General features: G+C 37.4%; 1 protein-coding gene across 5 annotated transcripts in view; it reads left to right on the top strand.

Annotated features, from left to right (window-relative positions):
• Positions 1-15,599, top strand: part of LOC108702971 (potassium voltage-gated channel subfamily H member 7) — a 189,640-nt gene that overhangs the window by 90,505 nt on the left and 83,536 nt on the right. For all 5 annotated transcript variants that reach the window (XM_018238824.2, XM_041578218.1, XM_041578219.1 and 2 more), the window contains exon 3: positions 2,302-2,457. In XM_018238824.2, the coding sequence (XP_018094313.1) occupies positions 2,302-2,457 (156 nt within the window). The remainder of the gene's footprint in view (positions 1-2,301; positions 2,458-15,599) is intronic.

Raw genomic sequence — 15,599 nt, 5'->3', positions numbered from 1 at the left:
AACTAAAATTTATTTTACACTACAAGGACTGCTTTTTGTCGGTCAACCAGGGCCAGAACTATGCGTAGGCAGAAGAGGCACGTGCCTAGGACGCAAAGGTTGGGGTGGTGCACATATCTCTTCCATTACTTACCCCCTAGTCCTGACACTTGTCCTCACACTGGCTGGTTTGCCCACACTTCCTGTAGCAACCCCATCTAGTATGCGTGTGTATGGGCAGGGGGACAGGTGGCCTATCTGAGTTGCCTAGGGCTGCTGTCTACATTTGTTGGGATCTAGACCAGTGCCAGCCTGCATTTTTCAGGTTTTGAAAGCTAGAAACTATATTGCAATGGGTCTTACAGATTATGGGTGTATGGAAGGTTAATACAGGAAAAGACAATATGGAATTTATAGCAACATCTAATTCAATAAAGTAAACTGTCTCTTTCTGATTTTAACAGTGTCCCCAGAGAGTGAGCTAAGGCTGGGATGTCTATATCATGTATGTTTTGATTTAGAACTGTGAGGAAGGAGTTGGTGGGAAATGAGAGTTTGGAAATGTAACTAGATGATGACCAGAAAGGAAAAAGAAGTCACTGTTAATTAAGAAAGTTGACAGTTTACATTTCTCAGTTGTTGCTGGATTCTAAATCCTAGCATACATTAACATATTGGACGCAGTGGACACAGTTATGGTTGGGTTTACAACTAGTGATGAGTGAAAAAGACTCCCATAGACTGCTGTGGGTGAAAAAAATTGGTTGCCCATAGTTTTCAGTGCATCAGGTGAGTTTTTCAACATTTCTTGAATTTTCAGCAGAGTGAAATGGGTCATATTAGCCCATCACTATTTAGAACACTTGTAAGTAAAAGTTAATAAAGTGTCATCATAGTCTTCTATTTTTACAGTGCCTTTAAACGATGAAATAAGCTCAGGGTTTCTTCCTATACATTATATATACAATATATATTTTACATACAGTATTATTACATGTACATACCAAATATTTTTCGTATCTAGAGAGAGAGATAACCTTAGCTGAGTTGTTTAATTGAGGGCTGCCTACAATGTAAAGAACAGTCTTGTAGCTGAATATTCCATGAAAGGTATCCAGTCTGCTGAGACAGTTTGATGAAACATGATGCATTAGCCTAAAGAGAGCTATTTCTGGCTGGTGAAAGCTATAGTGTTTATTTAATCAGTCTGTGCTCTGCCTGTCCTGTGGCATGGCTATATTTAGTAACACTGGTACTGTCCTAAATTGCTTATTTTCTGTTTACTAAAGTAATTCATTTTGTTTCTATGGGAACTATAGCAAGTGCCGTGGGCTCGCTGTTTCAAGACATAGTTTGAAGTAATGAGTTAAAAAAAGAGTTGTAGTGTTTTATTTTATTTTAATAGATGGGCTTGATACATGGGAAATCCTCACTTGCAATGTAAAATGATAACTAGAATATTGTCCACAGTAATTATGAATGAAACATGGATGTATCTTAAATAATTTGGCATATTATTATGACGGGGAGAGCAGAGTGTGGACAGACGATAGGCAGACCAGTCTTTATTGTCTGCCATAGGTCAGGTAGTAAGTACTGGGCTCCATTGAGGCCTGTGTCCACCAGTGCTCTCTAACTTGGGTGACATGCAAGTTAAGGAACAGATGAGGGATACCTATAGGTCTCCTAGGGTTGCCATGCTTGCGCTAGTCATGTGATGTTGATGGTGGAGCTGGTGATGTCGGGGCAGGAGAATTGACTAACTATCTGCCTGAAACTCAAAGGTCTGAAATATGGGCAGGTAGTAATCCTAGTGCACTTCCCCCATTCCTCATGACTACAGCCTTGCCATCTAGGGTTGCCACTTTTCCTCTCTGAAAGACCAGAGATGGAGGCTGGACAGGATGATAACATTGAGGGGTAGATGGTGATGGCAGGAGGGGGCAGCCAGTGATTAACTGGATCCTAGTACCCCCTCCCATTCATGCAATATTTAAGGGTGATTCAGAGACCTGTGGCAATTTTTTTTAAAACTGGGCAAAATCTACACCAGTAGGTATTGATGAGAGATTATTCAGCTGTCTAAAGAAAGGCAGCTGAATAATTGCTATAGAATGCTGCAGTGTTGAAAATGTTGCCCCCCCTTAGTGAACAATCCACAGTTGCATGTGTTTATTATTTAATAAATAAAAGGTTTGAGGCAGCCACATTAAAGGCATTATAATCAGTTGGTACTGATAAATGTTAATTGTGTATATGTTTGGATGTAATCATATGTAAGATGAATTACCTGTGGGCTATATTTATTTTGTCTCCCCGCAGGATCCACCTTTCTTTGTAGCACACACGTTATACCGGTAAAAAACCAAGAAGGTGTAGCAATGATGTTTATTATGAATTTTGACTATGTGACGAAAATCGAAAGTCCAGGATCGCCAGAGAAGATAACTCGGTTAATTCCTATCAAGGCAGAAAAAAGTGAGTAATCTGTATACAGTCATAATGTAACGTCATACGTTTATCTGGAAATAGAAGCAATGGTTCTAGAATACAGCTATTATTGATAAAATTCAGTAACATAAACTGGCTTTTAGTCCCTGTTCTGTAATAAAACCATTTACTCAAGTAGCTGTTTTTGATACAAATTTGACAGGGTGTATATTGTGCCTCCTATTATCTGCAAAGCCAGAAAACCATACAAACGTTATTGAATAAATAGGGGGTTATATAATGAAAGTTACAAGGGACCAGCTACAGGTCTAGTTATCCATAACAGCAGGTAGTATTTACTGGCCTCCTGTTCAAAAACTAAACATAATTGCTTGCTATGAACTACTGTACCTGAGCAAATGTGCCTTTTATTATATAGTAACATAGTAAGTAAGGTTGAAAAAAGACACACGTCCATCACATACAGACACACGTCCATCACAACATATGGTCGTTATATTATATTTAGTGTTAGCAACTGTTTAAATTGTTGTGCTACTTGTTGCCATGTAATTGTAGGCAAGTCATAGATCAAAGAGTAACCAAAATTGTAGTCTCATTGGCTCTGGCTCTTTGGCTTTTTTTTAAAAAGATTGGAACCACTAAGGGTGATGATGGGACCCAGGCCTTTTAATTTTTAAAAAATTGCACAGACTGTTATTGGCCTGAGAACGCTATATTGCAGAAGCTGAGACCCATCTGTATCCGTGTAGAAGGAAGGAATCTCCCAACACACTATTTAATGTATAACTTGCATTTTTTATTATTTTTGCCTAACCTTGCATTTATCAACACTGAAACTCATTTCCAGTTTGCTGCCCAGTTTCCCAATTTAGACAAATCACTCTGCAAAGTAGCAGCATCCTGCATGGAACCTATAGTTCTGCACAATTTTGTTTCATCAGCAAAAATAGAAACAGTACTTTCAATGCCCACCTCCTGGTCATTAATAAACAAGTTGAAAAGCAAGGGACCTAGTACAGAGCCCTGCGGTACTCCACTAACAATACTGGTCCAATTAGAAAATGTTCCATTTACCACCACTCTTTGTAGTCTATCTTTTAGCCAGTTCTGTATGCAGGTACAAATACTATGTTGCAGGCCAATATTCTTTAATTTAACCATTAATCATCTGTGTGGCACTGCATCAAATGTTTTAGCAAGTCTAAGTAGTTTACATCCACTGCCATCCCCAAATGGAGTTCCCTTCTCAACATCTCATAAAAAGAAATTAAATTAATCTGGCATGCTGGCACAAACGCATAGTGTTATTATTTGCAATGAAGTCAAGTATCTTATCCCTTTATAACCCTTTGAAAACCTTTCCTACGACTGATGTCAGATTAACCACCATATAGTTTTGAGGCTGAGAACATGATCCCTTTTTGAATAGTGGCACCACATTCGCAATTCACAAGTCTCTTGGCACCATGCCAGACCTCAATGAATCCTGACAAATGAAGTAAAGAGGTTTGGCACCAAAGCTAAGCTCACTAAGCTCACTTATTGGGATGAATAACATCCAGTCCCGGTCCTTTGTTTATCTTAACATGTTCTAGTGTCTTTTAAATTTCCTCATGTGTGAACCATGCATCATTAGTTGTATTACTAGAATTGGGTTATTAAGAAGGAAACCTTCATCAACTAGTTCCTCATTTAGACAGATGAAAAATAACAGTTCAGAATCTGCTCAATTTTTTCACTATTTATATATTTAAAAATAATTTTGGATTCTTTTTACAGCTTGCTACAATACCATTTTCCAACTCAATTTTAGCATGTCTTTTTTGCATGATGTATTGGCCTCATTGTACCTGATAAACATTTTGGTTGTCCCAGCTAACTTCAAAGCCTTAAAAGCACATTTTTTCTTACCCACCTCAACACCAACACTTCTATTGAACCACAAAGGTTTTTTTTGCAACAACGTTCCTTGTTTACAAGGGGAATGTACTGACATGCATATTTATTAAAGGGAATGTAAAGGCAAAAAAATAAAATCTCATTTTTACTTTTTTAATGAAAAATAAACCAATATACTTTAATTAAAAAATGTGTACTGTTTTTGTAAGAAACCTGACTGTATGCAGTGAAAATCTCCCTTTATTTACTTGCTCTGACTGCTGTAGATAGGAAACTTCAGATGGTCCCTAATTGCTCTGCAGGGAAAGGGTCATACTTGTTTCCCTGTAGAGCAGCCGGCGACCTTGCAGAGATTTCTACCCACAGTAGTCAGAGCAAGTAAATAAAGGGGAATTTCACTGAATACAGTCAAGTTTCTTATAAAAACTGCACCGATTTATTATTGGGGATAAGTTTCTTTTTCAGTTAATAAAGTAAAAATGGGATTTTATTTTTGCCTTTACATCTTCTGTTTCCAACTCCAGCTGCAGGGACAAAGATCATGGAGCCAGATTTAAACAGATAAACTGGGATTCTATGTGGAGGATTTTTTTTTTGCTGCAGCCACTGGTTCTGGATAGTTGGAGAAAGTTTGTATTAAACAATACAAAAACTATTAAATCTGCATTAGATTACATGACAACACAGGACCCAGTGCAGTCTGCATATTCTGATTATTAATCAGTTTTGCTGTATCTATTTGCTTCTTCTATGGCAGATATTATTTGACTTGTGCTTTTTTGAAAATTTATGACGATCCCTAAGCAGCAGCCCAGACCACACTGAGCATGTGCATGGTCTTGGTCTTGCAGAGATGTATAACAAAGTTATAAGATGGTGACCTCTGTGGCCAACTTTGAAAGCATAAATCATTTGTTTTTTTAGGCTTGTGGTGCACTAAGTGCATGTTTAGTATACAAAATACAGCATTTCTAGCATTATTCTATTTTAGACTTTAGTTTCCCTTTTAGCTGCATTTTAAAGACATCCAATTTTTGTTCCGTATTTAACCATGTGAAAAGCATTTCCCACTTAATATGTTGCAGAGATGCCCTTATACTGTCAAAGTTTGCACGTCTGAAATTTAGTGTTTTAGTTACTCCCTTATAGAGTTGCCTTTGCAACAGAATCTCAAAGGAGACCATGTTATGATCACTATTCCCTAAATGCTCACCCACACAAATGTTAGAGATGGAGTTTGGTATTATTAGTTATTACAAGATCCAAAAGAGAGTTATTCCTAGTAGGTTCTTGAAAGAGCTGAAATAAAAGTTGTCATTCAGCATATTTACAAACGTACTAGCTTTTTCTGTCTTAGCAACCCCATTACCCCAGTCAATGTCTGGATAATTGAAGTCACCTATAATAATAACTTGACCTAGTTATTAAGCCACTTCTATTGTAAAAGTAGCTGGACTTCTTTCTTGTCACTTATACAAGGTGGTTTATAGCATACACCAATGATAATTTTCTTTTGTAACCTTTTGATCAGTCGAAATCCCAGAGGGATTCCACACCCTTCCCAGTGCCAGCAATTGTTATTTCTTTAGAGCATGGCTTTAATTCAGGCTTTACATACAAACATACTCCTCCACCCTTTTTAATCCCTCTGTCCCTCCTAAAAAGGGTGTAACCATTTAAAGAAGAAGGAAAGTCAAAAATCAACTTAAGCTGTGTGTTGACCATGAAAAGCATATACCTTTACCACCAAGTAGTCCCTCATTAGTTTTTTCATTAATCTTTGTGCTGCAATCATTTTTTTAAAAAGTTGAAACATGTATATAAAAGCATATCCATGCTGCAGTCCAGAAAGCGGGCTCAATAGGGCACACGCAATAGTTCCCAGCAGTGCCCTGCGCATGCGCAAGAGGATCTTGTAGGTTCCCTGTGAAGCAATGATGTTGCGACCATGTGATGCAGCCATTCGTCATCGCTGACCTCTCTGCCCCCACCTCACTGAATCAAGCTCCAATTGCGCTCCTGCTTCCTCATAGCTTGGAAACAAAGGGAAGCTTTGAAGCTCCTGCGCTCGCTCTGGTTTTAATTTACAGTTTGTCAGCGAGCGCAGGAGCTGGGGAGCAGAGCTAAAACATAAATCAAGCAAGCCACCATTTGGGTCTGTGTGACTGAGGTCTGTAGTAATGTAGATTAATAAAGGAAAATACGCATGCCTTTATTTTAAATAGATACAGTTTTTTTTTTCTTTCAACACCATCATCTGCCTAACCGGAAGTGATGCACCTATTTTAAAATGGCGGCACCAAACTTTAAACAGCAGCAAAACTTCAAGACACCTGTGCACAAAAGCAGTTATGAAATTACCATTTATAATGTGGCGTTTCAGGAGGGTTTATTTTTTTTGTTTCCTTCTCCTTTAAATTCACAGTCCAGTCACATGCTTCATCCCAAGGGGCACATTTACTAAGCATCGAGTGAAGGATTAGAATAAAAAATACTTCAAATTTAGACGTTTTTTTTGGCTACTTCAACCTTCGACTACGACTTCGACTTCAAATCGAACGATTCGAAATAAAATCGTTCGACTATTCGACCGTTCGGTAGTCAAAGTACTGTCTCTTTGAAAAAACTTTGACCACCTACTTTGCCAACTAAAACCTACCGAGGTACAATGTTAGCCTATGGGGAAGGTCCCCATAGGCTTTCCTAACAATTTGGGATTGAAGGAAAATCGTTCGATCGATGAATTAAAATCCTTCAAATCGTTCGATCCGAAGGATTTAAATGTTTATTTTTCAAATCGAACGATTCGAACTAAAAATCGTTCGACTATTCGACCATTGGATAGTCAAAGTACTGTCTCTTTAAAAAAACTTTGACCACCTACTTTGCCACCTAAAACCTACCGAGGTACAATGTTAGCCTATGGGGTAGGTCCCCATAGGCTTTCCTAACAATTTGGGATTGAAGGAAAATCGTTCGATCGATGAATTAAAATCCTTCGAATCGTTCGATCCGAGGGATTTAATCGTTTATTTTTCCTTCGATCGAATGAATTGCGGTAAATCCTTCGACTTTGATATTCGAAGTCGAAGGATTTAACTTCGACCAATAGAAAATGTGCCCCCAAGTATATCATAATTTTTAGAGCATGTAATTAACTTTAGCTCTCCCATTTTACCTTACAATCTCTGTGCATTTACCAGCATACAGCGGAGGTTGCTTCTTTCCTTTAGACATTTACATTACTTAATGAAGTATTATATCTTTAGTTAGTATTAGCCTGGTTGCAGCAATCTGAACCACAGATTACCCTATCCACTTCCCTAATAATTGAATCCCATACAACCTCAATCTGATTAGGCCTGACTCTGCTCTCCTCCCCACCACAGAAACTGGTCTCCTGGCTGTTAAAGAGAACAGTCCCATTCTTTAATCTGGCAAATCTGTTTAGATGAATAAACCCAGCAGCAGCCTCCCTTTTTCTTCTGCTCACACTAGATTTACTGTCATCCAGTTTAATGACTCATCATCATCCTGCTGCTGTTCTAGTCCTCCAAAACTGTCCGATGGCACTAGATCCTGCTCAGTGAGCAAGAGACTTCTCTCAAAATTGTCAATTTGTCAATAAAGTGGCAATTTGCTCACAACCGCCACAGAGGTAATCAGTTAGGAACTTTTGCTCCAAATCGGCAGACTGTGCACTGGGACAGACCTTCAATCCTGTTAGCGCTCATTAACCCAGTTACAGATCAAAAAACAGGAACCAAAAAAAAGCTAGAATTTTGCAAAATAAAGCAGTTCATGGCAAACTTGCTGTAGCACACCAAACTTTGCTATTTAGCTGGCCACATGCAGATTTTACCCTCATATTTGACGAATGAATGGACATTGCAATCTTCCAACCTGCCACTAACCATTCACATTGAATAAAGTAGTAAAAGAACAAATCAGACGATGTGTATGTCCATCAAATAGTAATGACAGTCACTCATTCATATTGTCAGATAGGCAATAAATGCAGAGAAATTATCGTTAGCCGACAAATCTTTTAATCTGTCTGATCCGCTAAGTGACTGATTGCCATGGTATGAAAAATGTTGGGACGATCCACACACGGTCCGAAAATCGTAAAAAAAAATTCGTACAACTTTCTTTACTTCTATGGCCAGCTTTAGGCAGAAAAGTTAGCTGAATCCTTCTGCCTGTCCGAACTGAATCTTAACTTGAATATGCAAATTAGGGGTGGGGAGGGAAATCGCATGACTTTTTGTCAAAAAACAAGGAAGTAAAAAAAAGTTTTCCCCTTCCCACCCCTAATTTGCATATGCGACTTTTACTACTTTATTTAATGTGAATGGTTAGTGTCAGGTTGGAAAATTGTGATGTCCATTCATTAGTCAAATATGAGGGTAAAATCTGCATGTGGCCAGCTAAATATGCAAATTAGGATTCAGTTCGGTTGAATCTTTTGCGAAGGATTCGGTGGTTCGGCCAAATCCAAAATAGTGGATTAGGTGCATCCCTAATTTAAACTTGGGTTATGTAAAACTGATGTTTAACTTTATTAAATTCTATGTTTTACAAGCAGGCAAAGCATTATCATACTACTGTAACTCCATCTTGGCTAAATAGGCCTTGTAGAATTAGTTATGCTAGAACATGGGTCACATTGAACTCTCTCACTCAGAATGGACATTTGATAATTGTAAGAGGAAGGTGAGAGTGTTGCATAGAGTATGCCTTAGGCATAGCTATGGGGCAGATACTTACTTGTACTTTCCATTCTGCACATCCTATGGCACTACTCACATTCCCCCTCCATCCTCAACATCTAATTGTGTAGCCATTGTATAGGCATGGGCACCGGGTGCCTCATTCTGGTGCATAAAGAAGACTTTGTCATGATCTAAAGCTTACCTTAATAACAGTGTCCACAAAATGGTACCTACAGTACCTGCTTGCTGTGATTGTGAATTTCAAGTCTAATATAAACAAGATTTATATAATGTATATAGTGTGCGTGAAGTTTATTTTGATTGACTAACATCATAAATAAGATTTGGAATTATTTCTTAGGGTTCAAATCATGGGCAGATTCAAATCAATGAGAAAACAACGCTTAAGTTTTTATAATGAAAAAAATAAATAAATAAATAAATAAAATATATATATATATATATATATATATCAACATTAGTGCTCCCATAACATCCTTTGTGTTTAAAAAAGGTGAACTAGCACTTTAATATCTAAACCAAGTCTGTCCAAAAAGAGTAGGTATCCAAAGCTCCAACTGCTAATTCTAAGCTAACAGACATTGATTTCACATAAGCTTCCCAAGGCTAATCATTTTTCTTTTTAATTCAGTTCTCTCTACCACACAAGCATAAAAGTTCTAGCTAAAGTCAATTAATTTTCTTTATAGGGGTAATTAGTACAATAAGGTGAGCTTGCCTTTCTCACCTCGCTGTGCTAGAAGACATGCTCCAAATAATTTCAAGTTTAAGGAGTCTGTGAGCACGCTTCATAGCACACCCTCAATGCACCGCTACTAGTACAAGATGCAGACAAGGTCAGTGGAGACAGGGATAGCTGACAAAATACCTTACCTCTCTATCTTCATGTTTTCCATATATAAATATACTTTTTAGAAGTTTATGAAGATCAGTGCAATTCCATATTCAGCCACTCTGTGCCTCAGCTAACAACTGATATGTTTCATATGTTATGAGTATGTGGACACTTCTTCTAATGACTGAAATTGGCTGTTTAAGCGGTGCAACTATATCAATTACATTGTTGATAACTGAATGCTCCCTTAATCTTTGCAACCGTTTCAGAAAAGCCTTTTCCTGTTTCAGCTGGATAATAACTTCATGAACAAAGTTTCATACAAAATTAGTTTGCTTAGACAAGAGTGGAAGAAATTGACTTACCAACATTGAACCCTGAACCAACTGAACACCTGTGTGATGAATTGGAATACTGATACAAGCCAGGTCTGATCCCTAACACCAGTGCCCATGATCTTCCAAATGAATAGAAACCACAAACAGTGTTTCACCATCTAATGGAATGCAGAAACATGAAGAGTAGAGGGGAAAAGTCTGTGTTAGCATCAAATCATGGTCCCAACTTATTAGTATCCTTTGTATTGGATACGATATTGGACAGACAAATGTCCACAATACATGTATGGGATCTGTTATCCAGAATGCTCAGGACCTGGTGCTTTCTGGATAACAGATCTTTTTATAATTTGGATCTTCATAGCTTAAGTCTAATAGAAAATTATGTAAACATTAGATAAACCCAATATGCTGGACCTGTTTCCAATAAGGATTCATTATATCTCAACTGGGATCTGATGTACAAGGTGCTGTTTTATTATTAAAGGAAAACTATACCCCCCAAACAATGTAGGTCTCTATAAAAAGATATTGCATAAAACAGCTCATATGTAAAATCCTGCTTCATGTAAATAAACCATTTTCATAATAATACACTTTTCTAGTAGTATGTGCCATTGGGTAATCATAAATAGAAAATTGCCATTTTAAAAAATAAGGGCCGCCCCCTGGGATCGTAGGATTCACTGTACTCACAAACATACCAACAAACCATACATGTTAGGTCACATGAGCCAATTAACAGACAGAGTTGTTTTTTTTGCTTCCTCACTTCCTGTTACAGTTAGAGTTGAAGTATTTCTGAGACAGCACAGAGACCATCACGAAATGGTGGCTCAAGGCAAGAGATGTAAAAGGGCAATATTTACTTAAATATATATTCCAGTTTGGTAAGATTCTTTAATATGCCACTTAATATGATATGAACTATCTGTTGCTTAAGTGTTCATTTTGGGGGTATAGTTTTCCTTTAAAGAGAAAAAGGAAATCATTTTTATAACATTTGAGAGACAGCCTTTCTGTAATTTGGAACTTACTGGATAACAGGTTTTCAGATAACGGATCCCATACCTGTATACTTTAGTGCACATGCTCTGCTTCCTCTGGTCTGGGAGATGGCCTTTCACTACTGCCAGCACCATTTCAGCTTTATTCTGCCATTCTTTCTCCGCTACATCTATACTTTATTTGCTTGACTGAAGCCTGGGTGATGGTGTGGGTTAACTGACCCTGGGCTGACCTAATTATGACAGATAGAGCTGTTAATCAGGTGATCTGGCGAGAAAACTGTCTTTTTGCATTTAAAAAAATATTTTAAAAACCGTATCTAATAGAACTCCCCATTATTTACTGTGACTAGCCAGACACTGTTCATTACTAGCATTGCTGCTGCTGGCTTACATCCTCAGCTGGACAGGACATTTATTCAATATGTAAATTAATTGCAGCTTAATTGAACATTATCTTTAAACACTATCAAACAGGGAAGTTTAATTAAAAAAATAAGAGTTCTAGACGGTTCACTAGACAGGTGACTAGTAAATGCTACCTGCTGATTGGTTGCTATGACCAGTGGCAAACCATGCACCATTTATTAATCAAATGTTTGAAGAAGCATCATTCATATACAGTATAACATATTTCTCCTAAAAAATATTTTGGTAAACATTTAATATTTGTCATAAAAATGCCTCCTTCAATGTATGTTTAAAACTTTTGCTTTCACTCTTTAGAAGGAGGTGATGACACAAGTGCATGGCAAATGAAGACATTATTGTTGGGGTTAGGTTGTTAATTTCCAACTTATGAAAGGCATATCCCCATGTAACACTAACCTCAACTGACCCGCAGTCTAGCTTGCAGAATCCATCAGCAGATTCCACCTAGAGGGCACTTGCAAATGTACAGTAATTGTGCATGAGTTTTTTTCCATACCTGCATATTCAACATTTCAGCACTTGGCATTGAATGAAATCTTCAAATTTCAAAACAGAGCATCGACCCAACATATGAATCATTTGTGTCTATGAAAAGGGGCTTTCAATTGAAAGAATTACATATTATTTTGGAGCAATGAAATACCATTCCAATCCATTAATAAAATGTAATTGCAATCAAAATCGGTAAGTCCCTCTTTCCTTTCCCTGATATTTATACCAATAAAATCTTGTATAGTTTTCAGCTTCTTCTAGCCAAAATTCCAATTCCCACATCATTTTTCATGCTCTGTGAATAACACACCTGAAAGAAAGAGAGTACAAAGGGTAGAAACGGATTTCAATGAAAATCTCAAATATCAAGTCAGTGAAAATCCCAGTGCATGTATAGTGGATGGTTGTTTTGAATAGGATTATGCAAGAAAAGTGTAATTGTTTGGGAGGGAAATCTTTTATTTGATATCAAATAGCTGAGCACATGCATTGTCTGGATTTGTAATTGGAGGCAAGCCAGAGCAGAAGGTGGTGGATCACCAGCTGACAGTGTACCAGCATTGCCCTGTGTCATTTGTGCTTTTGTGCTGAATGTTTCCAATGCCTGCTGAGTAATGGAGAGTTGAAACTGTCAGTTTTTATCAAGATACACAGTATTATCAGTATTGACATCTGTGTATCAGTCAAAGTCGCCTACATTTTTTAGAAGAACAAATTCATTTGCTCATCTTTTCCAAGGAATGATGTGAAGCTTAGTATTCAGTTTGTTGATTTGGATGTACCTTCCCCAACAATGTTGCTCCACTCAAATGTTTCATCCATGGCTGGATATTATAGGAGAGAGCTCTCCAAGAAAAACACCTGCTTTTAAAGACATAAGATCGCCATTAAGGGAAAGATTTGCGCGTGCTACAACCACATGAAACGTTGTGGGAGCACTCCAAGGAATATATATTAAAAAAAATTTATATAATGTTTATGCGTTTGACTGAAAACTATAATAAAAGCATAAGGGCTTCCTCCATATATAAAGTTACTGCTGTCCTCTGTCAAGTCCAAAAATATATTCCAAAACATTCTTTCAAAGTTAAAAAATTATTCTTTATTCAGCATAAATATTAAAAAGTAGGCATACAGACCAATTGATGTTTCACCTTACGCTTTTCATACATCAATTGGTCTGTATGCCTACTTTTTAATATTTATGCTAAATAAAGAATAATTTTTTAACTTTGAAAGAATGTTTTGGAATATATTTTTGGACTTGATATATGTGCCCTTTGAGCTGGGGGCTATATTCCAAAGATTTTGGCCCTTTTTGACAGGCCTTCATAGACTGCAGCAGTTGGTCAGTAATTCTGGATTTAGCTGCTGTCCTCTGCCCCAATACTGCTATGACTATGTTGGAATTTTTACTAAGCATACAAAAAGTCAAGGCTACAAGCTAAGGGCATCCAAGGCAAGCCCCCTGCTATCATCTGTACACCCACCTGCCCACTCCCCTATACCAGTCAATTTCATCTTCAACCCCTGTGCTCAGCACCAACCTGCCACTTCTGGAAGCCCATTGCAAAGTTGGAGTTTGATAAGGCAACAGAGGCATGTACCTGGGGTCCTAGTTCCCCCAAAACTTTACACCCTAGGTATGTACCTCTGCTGTCTTCCCCTAGTTATGGCCCTGGCAAAGTCTCTGCCCCAAAAGTTTTGGGAGACAACTGCTCCACTTGCTGTACTGATTTTGCCAAAATTCATCTTTAGCTCAGGTGGGAGTATGGTTCCAGCCTGAGCATAATTTGAATGTTGGCCATATTGCTAAAGAGAACTTGTCACCCAAAAGCAGCTGCATTTCTGCTGTTAGTGTCAATGTAAATTCACTGCAACCCAATCAACAGATGAAAGGAGCATAGGACAAGAGTTTGGAAGTTAGCATTTGAAACGCTATCTGATATCTTTAAAGCAGATAAAGACCCATCTGCTGTGCTTACAGACTGTAAGGTTATATATTCAACACCATCCCCCCTCAAGCAAGAACAATGCAGCTTCTGAGCTCTATTTTATATACTTATATATGTGGTTTATTTGATGCAAAATGAAGAATAAGACATAGTTCAAAGTGTCCTTTTAAATAAAGATCCCACATTGGAAGAAAAAGAGGGTATGATTTGGTCAATCAACATAATAAATCCTTGTTTATGGTTATTAGATTCTCAAACGTATCCTTTCCCCCAATCCATGTGGATATATATGGCATTTGGAATTTTATGTTTGTATTTTACAACTTAAAGCACTTACACACAAGTATGTGTGTGTCTGGTTTCCTATGCAGTTGTCTCCCATAAGCACCTTGAGGACATTTGTCATTGATGACACACTAGTAGGCTGTAGGAGTCTTGACATTTATTAAAGAGGTCCAGAGTGGTGCATAGTGCTTATATTTAATAACTTTTTATATTTTTTACAAGCTTTAGCAATATAAAGTATTTTCCTAAGACTAAAATAACATTTCATTATATTACTAAAATATGTTACATAGAATGTACAGAACAGAATGAGTTTATTCTGGTTCCCTGGGAATGGCAGCAGGTGCTAGGATGATGTTTTCATTCCACTGTCTCTTCTAATGATAAATGAATGTCTGCTCTCCCTGTTGCAGATTTTTATAAATAAGGGGATGGGAAGGTTCTGGTTTTTTTTCTCCTCTCTTTTTGACATCTAAGTGGCTTTGTAGTGACCAGTCACAGGTCTGTTGTCAAGTCTATATTGTTGTCATTAGCCTATCAATCATTAGAGGATGTACAGACGCTGCTTCAGATCTACAAGAAGACATACGCAAGATTGTTGTTGTGTCTGGTCAACAAATACAAATCAGCTCAGGGATTTTGTACAAAAAATGTTGCAAGAATTGTGTCAGTAGTTGTATATAAATTGCCCTTCTTTTACTACTGTTTAACTAGAATCAACAGTGTCGCCTTCTCTCCCATATACCTCTGTTTCTTTGCTATACCTTATTGTAGACAGAGGACATGTAATGACATCACATTTTGTGTAAGAAGGATTTTGCTTGTCTGCTCAGCAGAAAAGGAGTTAATCATGTTAAGTTGCAAGACAGAGAACCAATTTACTAACAATAGAATAGCGTTTTTTTTTCCATGAATCATGAAAAATATATGGCTTTCTTATTTTTCTTAAAAGCTCTAAAATCTGAGATTTATCAAGTGAACAACGAAAGCCTTTGAAGACAGGAGCGCTGATCCTACTGGACTATTTTTAAACCAATCAGAATGTTAGAGGTTTTCAGATTTATTGTATGAAAAACTTGAAAAACTTTCTGTGATATTCATTTTTTTTTCAGAGCATTAAGAGCTTTTCAGCTGTATGTTAAATGCCATTCCTGTATTTAGGTCTTTGTAAATAATGGACTTCTGGG

The sequence above is a fragment of the Xenopus laevis genome, chromosome 9_10S, assembly GCF_017654675.1.
Source record: "Xenopus laevis strain J_2021 chromosome 9_10S, Xenopus_laevis_v10.1, whole genome shotgun sequence".
Classification (NCBI taxonomy): domain Eukaryota; kingdom Metazoa; phylum Chordata; class Amphibia; order Anura; family Pipidae; genus Xenopus; species Xenopus laevis.
The sequence above is the reverse complement of the archived record's forward strand: the minus strand, read 5'-3'. Positions and strand labels throughout refer to the sequence as shown.